The 11549-nt window shown below is 33.8% G+C and overlaps 2 protein-coding genes across 2 annotated transcripts; one reads left to right on the forward strand and one right to left on the reverse strand.

Annotated features, from left to right (window-relative positions):
- The first annotated feature begins 408 nt into the window (after positions 1–408).
- On the forward strand, positions 409–8001 carry LOC113091926 (G2/M phase-specific E3 ubiquitin-protein ligase-like). Its single transcript, XM_026257608.1, has 10 exons — positions 409–581; positions 1505–1658; positions 4097–4169; positions 4309–4690; positions 4928–5023; positions 5365–5678; positions 5832–6013; positions 6149–6318; positions 6638–6852; positions 7595–8001. Exons 1-10 carry the CDS (start codon positions 409–411, stop codon positions 7825–7827), a joined length of 1992 nt encoding a protein of 663 aa, XP_026113393.1. The 3' UTR covers positions 7828–8001.
- Positions 8002–8498: 497 nt separating this feature from the next.
- Positions 8499–10510, reverse strand: LOC113091927 (uncharacterized). Its single transcript, XM_026257609.1, has 3 exons — positions 10422–10510; positions 9923–10294; positions 8499–9189 (listed from the first exon to the last, which is right to left on the reverse strand). Exons 1-3 carry the CDS (start codon positions 10508–10510, stop codon positions 8499–8501), a joined length of 1152 nt encoding a protein of 383 aa, XP_026113394.1.
- Positions 10511–11549: the final 1039 nt, after the last annotated feature.

The raw sequence follows: 11549 nt of genomic DNA on the forward strand, positions 1-11549 counted from the left end.
AAAACAAATTTCGGAATATATAGAATGGAAGTATGAATATATAAAACGAATTTCTGAATATATGGAATGAAAGTCTGAATATATAGAATGAAAGTCTGAATATATAAAACGAATTTCTGAGTATATAGAATGAAAGCCTGAATATGACAGTCTGAATATATAAAACGAATTTCTGAATATATAGATTGAAAGTCTGAATATATAAAACGAATGTCTGAAAATCTGATGTTATCAGCGCCATCTTGTGTTATTCATCTACTATTTTACACATTTTGAGCAATGAGCGAGTCCGCACGAAATTTAGTAGCAGCAATTTTAAGTAACGATCATCTAATTAACACCCTGGCGAATGCGTGTACGGGCCAAAATACTGGCAACCGTACTCAACATCGTTCTACTGATGAAGAAATGTATTCGCTATTTCACCGCGGAAGAGCGAATGCGCTGAACTTCACAGCCCAGGACGTTCCTGCTCATCAAGCAAACATTACAGAAAGAAACATGCCTTCTACCTCACAGGGACCACCCACAGCTATCTACAATCTTCGCCCGTTCACTCGAAAGGGCCCTAGACATAAGAGGTAAGAACAAAATTAATTGGAAGTGATAAGAGTTTTTGTCATAGCAAAATTCAGAAATATCGGTGAAATGTGTTAAGTATGATTTCAGATGTAGACAACTGTACATCTTTAAATGTAATATACATTAATGAGGCTTAAGTAGTTAAACTTTGGAATTAGTAGTCTTTGGGTGTTTCACTGCTGTAGTAATGACATATGGTTGTGCACAAATGTTGTCTATAAACTAGAGAGAGAGAAAAATAATTCTTAATATCAACTACAGTTTACAATAAATTCATTTAACACAGCTTCCAATTTATAAACAGAAAAGATAACTTAATATAAAGTACATACATATTTAATTGAATTGAATATGTTGATTTTCTTTAATGTTAAGGTTTCAGGCACTAGGCAGTTTACGTCCGGTGGCTCAGTCTTTCACCAAAGAAGTTATTCTCCTGCCAGACCATACATCTACACATGTGCCAAGGCGTGCCAAGAAAGCTTGGCTTTTTGAAAATGGTCATATCAAATCTGCCTTAGAATTTGGCTGTGACTGGGACGCCGACAAAGTTATGCAGACTATAACATCAGCCTTCCAGCCAGTTGTGGAGGGATGCAGGTAAACGTTAGCTGTGTTTAATCACATTTATTACTTATTTTATATTTTTGCAGTAATACTAGTAATATAATGTGCTTTGATAAATATCCCTTGTTGTGATATGTAACAAAATTAACAAAATATTGGATTTTGTCAATACATTATGGTTGTAAATATCTAATTCTTTTAAATTTATATTAACTGACCAACTGATAAACTGAGAGTATAAAAATTTGAATGTGTAGACAAATGGTGTTTTGTAACCATACCTTTCCATGTACTGTTGTATGGTTTTCTAGCTTCAAAATAAGTTTCATATACAGTGTGCTTTTTATTTCGTCAGATTACAAATCTTGATGTCGTGCCACAACAAATTAGTGGAGCCATCCCTGACTTCCAAACAGACTTTAGGTGGAGACCTTCTGAAAAAACTTTTTCATCAGAAGTCCATTTATGTCAGGCCTGACAAGGTCATTTTAAGTGAAGAGAAAGAATCTGTAAGTAGTGCAGAATATTTATTTATTTATTTTAAATTACAGTATTGTCAAAATTCTTAGGCACCCTAGTATTTTCAGCCTCCAAAAATTGCTATAAGCCAGTTATTAATATATTTTGCTGTGGTGTGTATATAGGAAATATCAATTCATATTTCAAAACATTTCTTTTGACATTAAGTGTAATAATCAAATTAGACTTTTGTTTGCACAAGGACAACAGTTGGTCTGCACCACACAGAGATCTGAACTCACCATCATCAAGTGCATCTGTGATTACATGAATGAACTGAGACAGACTAAATCCAGAAGAACTGTGACAACACCTCGAAGATGCTTGAAGAAACTCACCTGCAAAACTACTTGCAAGTGTACCAAGGACTAAAGCTGTTGAAACACAAACTTTAATATGATTTAGTTAATAGTAGTTAATTGTTAAATTACATTTTTTCATTATTTTTGCAAGCATCCAAAATTTACAGCTTTTTTGTTAGATCTTTCTTCAAGCATATTTGAGATGTTGCCATAGTTCTTCTGGATTTAGTCTTCTGGTTTCTTCTTTTTCTCCAATCGCACATGGACTTGGTGATGTGAGATCACATCTCTTTGTGGCGCACCGGATGTTGTTAGACTCCTTGTGCATACATAATTCAATTCAATTCAATTCAAGTTTATTTGTATAGTGCTTTTTACAATCCAAATCGTTACAAAGCAACGTTACAGAAAATTATGTTTCTACAACATTTAGTAGTAGCTTATAAGTGGTGACTCTCAGTTTGTGCACGTATGAGAGGATTTGTAGAAAAATTACATAGACGTAGTCAGACAGATGATGAACATTATTAATATTATTAATAATTAAAGCTGCGGTAGGGAACTTTTGATGCTCTAGCGGCTAATAAACAGAACTGCTTGCGTCTTGCGGAAGAACATCGTAGCCGGAACTACTTCTCTCTGTTTATGTCTATGAAGAATCACAAAGGTACTGGGTTACTCCGCCGCGGTACCCCCGAAGCAATCTAAAATAGAATATAAACACTTATTATAGGTGTACCCTAGTGTTTCAGGACAAGCTAAAAACACGGTTTGGAAAATGGATTCATGGTGTACTCGCTTATTATATAAATTTTTCTACATTTTGAACACAAACAAAGTTACGGACCACAGCTCCGATTTTCACAGATTATCTGTCTCATATACTACTGTCAGGACATAATGACAGGTTTAACAAATATGTAAAAAATATATTTTTACAAAAGTTCCCTACTGCAGCTTTAATAATTATTATATGATGCAGTCACACTTGTAGCAATATTTGTTAGTTCTGTTTGTTGATTCAAGGTAGCATCATCTGACATCCTCTGAGGGTCAGCATCATCTCTTCTCAGGTGTTCTGGATCCAGACTGGAGCTTGTGTAAATCCTAGTTACCATGGGATGTAAATCCTGTGGCAAAACATAGAAACAAATAGAGACATCATTAGCATAGCATTATTTTAACCTAAGCTAAAGAATAAAAATGTGCATTTGATCAGATGCAACTACACTCACAATTAAAGATACATTATTCGAATACTTGGCGAAAGAGATGCGTTTTTAATCTAGATTTAAACAGAGAGAGTGTGTCTGAACCCCGAACATTATCAGGAAGGCTATTCCAGAGTTTGGGAGCCAAATGTGAAAAAGCTCTGCCTCCTTTAGTGGACTTTGTTATCCTAGGAACTACCAAAAGTCCAGCTTTTGTGACCTTAGGGAGCGTGATGGGTTGTAACGTGGTAGAAGGCTAGTTAGGTATGCAGGAGCTAAACCATTTAGGGCCTTGTAGGTAAGTAATGATCATTTGTAACTGATATGGAACTTAATAGGTAGCCAGGGCAGAGACTGTAAAATTGGGGTAATATGATCATATTTTCTTGACCTGGTAAGGACTCTAGCTGCTGCATTTTGGACTACCTGTAGCTTGTTTATTGACAAAGGAGGACAACCACCTAGAAGTGCATTACAATAGTCCAGTCTAGAGGTCATAAATGCATGAACTAGATTTTCTGCATCAGAAACACATGCTTTACACATGTTTCGTAGCTTGGCAATGTTTCTAAGATGGAAGAATGCTGTTTTTGTAACATGGGAATTATGATTTTCTAAAGACAAGTTGCTGTCTAATATAACACCAAGAGACATAAATTACAATGGATTATTACAATTAATGTCAAAAGAAACGTAAACAATACTTCCTATATAAAAATATGTGAAAATACTATATTTGACTTTTGCACAGTACTGTATATAACAGGGGACAATGGCAAAACTGTATTTTACTTTGGTACTAGTATGTTGTGACAATTAAAACAAATGTTTGCTTTGTTGTTAGCATAGTGTATTGGTTAGCATACATTTACTAAAATTATTATTATAAATTTATTTATTTGCTTCAATTGACAGTCATGTTCTGATGAAGACAGTAGCAACACAAACAAGAATGATTTCAAAGAAACATTGGATCCTGACAAATGTGGTAAATACTTTTTCATTTTTATTTTAAATCTACTACATAATGTAATGTTGAAGATATAAATGTGTTCTGTTGCTAACACTCTCATATAAGTGAAATCCTAATAAAAAATTAACCCAACTATTTTTCCTTGTTTTTACAGTCATTGGTAGTGTGCCTGATATTTCCAAAGAAGTTGTTTCAGCCATCTCCACTGTTGAAGTCCAGTGTCTCTCCAGTAATACCCCTTCCATCTCTGGTGGAGATGAAGTTATTTGGTGTATTGACACTAAAGATATTTGCACCAATGCACCACCCATCTCAGCTGACAACCTCACCATGTCTTCTGTTGCTGCTGCCATTACTATTGATGAGACTCCTACCTTGTCTAGTGGAACATCTGTCATCTCTAGTGGCTACACCAACATCTTTTCGATTGGTCCCACTATCAGTGACACTGGACACACACCATGCTTCTCTGCTAGCAACACCTCTGAGGCATCCCATAGTCCCACCCAAACCAATGCACCCAGCACAACCTACAGGTACATGTTCTTTTTATACAGGATTGTCATGGTCAGGGTTTAACGTCAGTAGGCCTTGTTTACAATAACAATTAGTATTCTAACAATTTTGTGTTAGAATAGTCACTCAGCAGTAGACAATGTTAATATTACATCTAGGATGTTATTTGTCCTGTAGTAATGCAGCTATTTCTGTTAACATCATATATGTACTTAAACATTGTTCATTATAAAATATTGATATATAAATTTTTTTAGTACATACCTTGACCTATTTGAGGAAGAATACCTCTCTGATGACGCTGATCTCCAGGAAGCCATATCAAGGTCCTTAGAGTCCAGCACAAATGAGAGGTCAGTAGAAGATGTTATGTAGAAATTTTTAATTCTAATGTATCATAGCAATAGCTTAATTTTCTAGACTCGTAACAATAAACAGGCTACCACCTAAATGGTTCAGAAATATATTTATGTGTGCACAATGTTGTTTTTTTCTTTATCTCATATCAAATCTTTTCTGTGGTTATTGTTTCAGCAATATTTATAATATTGTTTTCATTTAATTGTTGTTTAAATCATGGTGTAAAAGTGTATAAAATATATAAAATAAAAATATATAATTTTTGTATGTTTCATATAATGGGCGAGTTACCATTGTCATTTTTGTATTATTTTATTGTTTATTATTGTTTCAGTGATTCAAGGATGACTTTAGAGAGAATAATGGAGCAGATTGGTTCGAGAGTAAATAATGACAGCATTGTACGGTTCAATATCATAAGAAGAAATGTGTGGGATGGAACATCCAGAGCAATGGGCAGATCCAATTTTTCACCCGAGAAGAAGGTGGATGTTAAGTTTACTGATGACTATGGAACATCTGAGGGTGCTGTGGACAATGGAGGACCTACTCGGGAGTTTTTCCGACTCTGTCTACATGAAATCAAGGACAAAATTGGCATCTTTGAAGGACCATCTAATGCTAAAGTCCTCACATGCAACTCCAAAGGTACACTACTTATAAATTCATATTGATGTCAAGTAAAGGATTTATTTTGGATTCCTAAATATGTTGTACCTGAAATGATTTAGTAGGAAATGTAAGAATCTTCAAATGTTGTACTTACAATGACAATGATGTTTTAATTTCATTTGATAATAGCGATGAAAGACAATGCATACTTCTATGCTGGCCAGATCATGGCAATGTCAATTGCCCATGGGGGGCAGAGTCCATGTTTCCTGTCTGAACTTATGTATGAGTGTCTTCAAAAGGGCCCTGACAATGTAAAGGTCAAAATTGAAGATATTACTGATGAAGAAACAAAGTCACAGTTGCAGTCGGTAGGCATATTTTACTTTAATTATATTGTATTTTGATAAATTATTATTTTTGCATGCACTCATTAACATTGACGTTACAGCTAATAGTTGTATATCTTCATTCAAACAATGTTGTTTTTTTGTATATATTTTTAGATCTTACAGGCCCAGACTGATTCACAACTACAAGATGCAGTTGAACAGGCTGCTAGCTTAATCAGTCTTGCTGGTCACAATGTACGCATAACACTGGAAAACAAACAGGAGACTGCTTTGGATCTGGCTCATTGGTATGTCCTTCAGCGGACCCGTGCACCATTTGAAAGGTATGTTTATATATGAACACATAATGTAATTGTACTTTGTCAGAAAAATTTAATATAGTTTAATGGCTGTAAAATAGCAGAAATACAAGAGATAGAAGAGGAAAGCATGTACAAAAAAAAGTTTTTGAGTTGCTAACAAAGTGTGCCTACAGTATAAGAAAATTTTATGATTGACCTCAACTTCCATTTTATAGTGCACCAGTACAGGTGGACATAATAATTCATTGTGGAACCTCATCTAATTAAAAATGAAAAATACTAGTGCTACATGTTTCAAATCACATAAACTACACATTACAGCGTGTTTCCTTTTTATTAGGTTCAGAGATGGCTTAACGTCTCTGGGTGTCCTAGATGCTCTCCAAAACTATCCTGTTCAGTCAAAGTGCCTTTTTGTGAAGGCTGAAAAGGCCTTAACCGCAAATGATGTGGAGAATCTCTTCCAAATCATTCATTCTGAAAGAGGGAGTAATGCATTTCAAGCAGAGTGCCGGACCCTGGCTTTCTGGCAAGACTATCTTCAGGATGCTGAAAGTAAGTTTAGTATTTCATACAGGTTTCAACGCAATCCGTTATTTTCAAAATTGTTTTTGGCTCCATCATAGTGGTACATGACAATGGTGGAAAAAATATATATTTATATTGCAATGTTTGAATTGGTGTTTATGTACTATAAATTCATTAATATAACATTTAAAGCTAATTTTGCCAAAAGTATTGGGTCATCCCCTTTCAATGAACAGGTATGACTTCTTTAGTAATATCCATGAGTGCAAATCTTAATATTAAAGTATAAAATGATATTGTAGGAAATTTTGTGCTTCTAATTTTATAGCAACAGTTTGGACAGGACCCTTTCTATTCTAACATGGCAATGCTTGTGTATAAGGCAAGGTTAAAAAAACACCACTGGTGTTTGGTGATGAGTTTTTGGCTCAAGGTCCACATTTAAAGTCACACCAGAGATGTTCAGCTGGGATTTGGAGTTAGCTTTATGCAGACCAGTCAAGTTCTTCCACACTGACTCAATCAATCATTTCTTTTTGAACCTTGCCTTATACACAGAGGCTTGGAGAAAGATTATTTGCTACAGTCTTCACCAACTCCTATCTTTTATTCTGCTAAATGGCTCTTTATACTCACCAGACTGTTGTTAGTGTTGCATGTGACATTATGAGCAACCCTTTCAAATATAACTACTCTTATAACAATTTTGCATTACTCCAGTGGTATCATTTAACATAGACATGTGGTACTCTTTTTTGTTGTTTTACAGTTGAAAACAATGTCTCTCTGGAGGATGTTCTTGTTTTCTTCACTGGATGTGACAGCATTCCAGCACTGGGTTTCTCTCCAAAGCCAAGACTTGAGTTCATTACCTGTTCCCGATTTCCAGTGGCCAATACTTGTGAAAATATTCTACGCATACCAGTTCATGCAGTGTACACTGCTTTCAGATCTGACATGGATTTTGCAATACGCAATTCACCAGGATTTGGAAGAGCGTGAGAGGTAATATTTTCAAGGCATGTAGAGCTTGAGTTATGTTAGATTGTTTATGCTATTGCTGTTATTTCACTATGTTATTCATTGATACCAACATTCTGTATTTACTGTAACAACAAATGAAAAAACAATAAAAGAAATTGAAGTTCTTCATTACATTTTAAGATGTATTTCAAGCTATATGTTCCAATCTTCTAACCTGAACAGCCATGTTCCCCGGTTTCATTGTTATGACAGAATTGTTATTTCTTTATAGGCTGTGTATGGCTTTCTTTTAAATAAATGTTTTTCTGTTCTTACTTTTTGTGCACTGGCTTATATTTTTTTGTGTGTCTACAGTGGTGAGACTTGTGCATCCAAGACCTTTTAATGTAACATTTATTCTCATTTTATATAATATACTGTAGTTACAAAATTACACTACACAAAACTACATAAAATGAATGTATTTAATAACTTAAAATACAGGTTTCACCTTGAACAACAGGGTTATGTTACAACGTTTACAAGGATGCATCATATAATATACACTATTTATATGGTAATAATGTTCAATGGTTCATTGTGAAAGAAAAGTGTATTTTGTTTTTAAATCATAATTTTACATGCTAATGCCTTTTTCTGTCACCACAATAACTTCAATGTGATAAACATTACCAAAATTACTTCGCAGACTAAGTATTTATTTCAAGCAAGTTACATGCTGCGACAAAAAGTTCTATTCCATGATTTCCATCGTCAGTCAAGGGATTTACTGTGATTAACTCAGGATGACACCGGCGATGATCATAAGGTCTTTGCACATGCGCAATATTGAGTGGTCCTTGATTTTCAGGAAGTTGGAGCATTCCAGCAGTCCAAAGTTGCAGTGGGGAGTGGCTTTCCATTGTCCTTAAACTATGGTGGTTCCACTGGCTTATAAACTCATCAACAGATCTGTTTATTCTTGGAAGGTAAACATGATGAAGGGCCGTAATGTGAAGTGGGTTGTTGCTATCTAAAATGCCAACATTTTCCATGAAAAGGAAAAGATCTTTAAAATAAGCTGACACCACCCTGTTAAGTTCTGCCCACAATCTTTCGATGCGTTGATTATGAACACTACAACCAACCATAAAGCTTCCTCTGTTTGCCCCTCGATTCTCAATCATAAACCTTGCAACATCAATATTCTCACTACCTGCATCACCCCTGACATGTTGTGGGAGTCCAAACAGATCCACTGCATTTTGGAAAAGTTGCAAGGCAGTTGATGCTCTGTTGTCCGTGCAACATCTCAGGTAGGTAATACAGCGGCTATAGCCATCAACTCCACCGTGAAACACGAATCCCCATGGATTTAACTTGTGGTTTGTGTCAATATGCCTGAAATAAGGATTATTTATATTATTATAAACCACATTGGATCAAAGTGTAACTTTTTTTGTCTTTTTCTTGCCAAAAAGCTTTTGTGAAAAATAAATAAATAACACATTCTCAATAATGTTTTTCCTCCTTCCTGTTTATACATTTACTTTTTTTTTATGTATCGGTATCTCACATTTTCTAAATTTTCTAAACTAAAATACTATTTCTTACTGTATAACTATTAAGTAATTATTGAAGTAACAGCTGATCAGTAACTAATGTATTCTGTCATACCTCTTGCAGAACAGCAAATCAAGTTTCTACAATACATTTATATATGCAAATTATATAGGCAAATTTTGGTAATTCTGTATGTTTTCTGATGGTTTGCATCTTCTCTTCTCAGGTATTTGATTCTTCATTTAGGGTTGGATCCAGACTAAGGCTTCTGGAATTCCTAGTTATTATTATAGTTATTATTATCATTATTCTTATTTTTATAAACCACATCAAAGTTAAACTTTTTGGCTTTGTTGTCTTTTTCTTGCCAAAAAACTGTTGTTAGAAATATAAATAAATAATATAATATAAATAATTTATTAATTAATCTAAATATCATGTTTTTTTTTTTTCATGCTTATACTTTTTTTTATGTTGCATTATCTCACTTTTTCTTTTTGATTTTTACAACAGCAGCAATCTTGCTTCATTAACCAGCTAGAGAGTAATTACAAATTTACAAAACACATACCACAATTGATTTGGGACAGAGACATTGTAGACCCTCCGTTGAATAGCCCTTCGTCCTCTTAAGACTCTTCCCACTGGATCTATGATTCTTAAACGCTCTCGCACTCGCCATCGCGGAACTCTGATCCCTCTTCCCCTCAAACTACCAGTGATGTATGTCTCTCCTGATCCAGGGGTTTGTTGAAGAACCTCAGTAATATGACGATCTAGATCATCATTTGAAATGTTTGTGAAAGTCCCATAGTCCACTAAACCAAGTTGTCTCCTGTGGTTGTACAGTGTTCGAATGTTTACAGACAACATTCGTGATATGGCCATCCAGCTAAATCCTAAGTCCCGCATGTGAATCAATAGAGCAGCTGATATGTTGTACCTCAAATGAGAAAAAAACAAAATAACAAAAATGTGCTAATTCACAAAGTGTTAATGCATAACTTGTATTAATTATTTTGTTTGCAACTTGCAAAGAGCCTAAAGTACAATCAATTATCATCACTCACCTCAGCCTTCCTCTCTGTGATGAAGAATGTGCACTTCTACCATACACTTGTGTATCAGCTTCTTCCTGGAGGACTATTTCAGCCAACATTTCCCTAAGAGATTCATAAATTCCTTCGAGAATGATGCATAAGGTTCTTTCAGCAACATTTTGGTTGAACATGTCTGCCGATAACTGCTAAGAATGTTGCAAGGATGGAAATATGATCCTCGAGATGACGTGATGTAGACTCCAAATTGTTTATGTTGTTTGGAGTATGACCCACTCTTGCAAAAAAGTCTTGTAGCTCATGAAAGTATTGGAAAATTTCAGTGAATGACATTTTAAATGAATCACAATTCAAAAGGCTAAAACAAGCTACACATTATTCAGTGAGAATTGACAAATGTACACTTTCTTTTCACATATTCACACTTTCACATAAATTTAGACTTTTATTCTATATATTCAGGCATTCATTTTATATATTCAGAATTTCATTCTATATATTCAGACTTTCATTTTATATATTCAGACATTCATTCTATATATTCAGACTTCATTCTATATATTCAGATTTTCATTTTATATATTCAGACATTATTTTATATATTCAGACATTCATTTTATATATTCAGACTTTCATTCTATATATTCAGATTTTCATTTTATATATTCAGACATTATTTATATATTCAGACATTAATTTTATATATTCAGACATTATTTTATATATTCAGACTTTCATTTATATATTCAGATTTTCATTTTATATATTCAGACATTAATTTTATATATTCAGACTTTCATTTTATATATTCAGATTTTCATTCTATATATTCAGATTTTCATTTTATATATTCAGACTTTCATTTTATATATTCAGACTTTCATTTTATATATTCAGACTTTCATTTTATATATTCAGACATTTTCATTTATATATTCAGACTTTCATTTTATATATTCAGATTTTAATTCTATATATTCAGACTTTCATTCTATATATTCAGACTTCATTTTATATTATCAGATTTCATTCATTATATTCAGACTTTCATTCTATTATATATCAGACTAATTTATAAATATAATTATTCCTGAACGCTTGCCATAAATATGAAGTCTAAATATATAGAATGAAAGTCTG

The sequence above is a fragment of the Carassius auratus genome, unplaced genomic scaffold, assembly GCF_003368295.1.
Source record: "Carassius auratus strain Wakin unplaced genomic scaffold, ASM336829v1 scaf_tig00214366, whole genome shotgun sequence".
Classification (NCBI taxonomy): domain Eukaryota; kingdom Metazoa; phylum Chordata; class Actinopteri; order Cypriniformes; family Cyprinidae; genus Carassius; species Carassius auratus.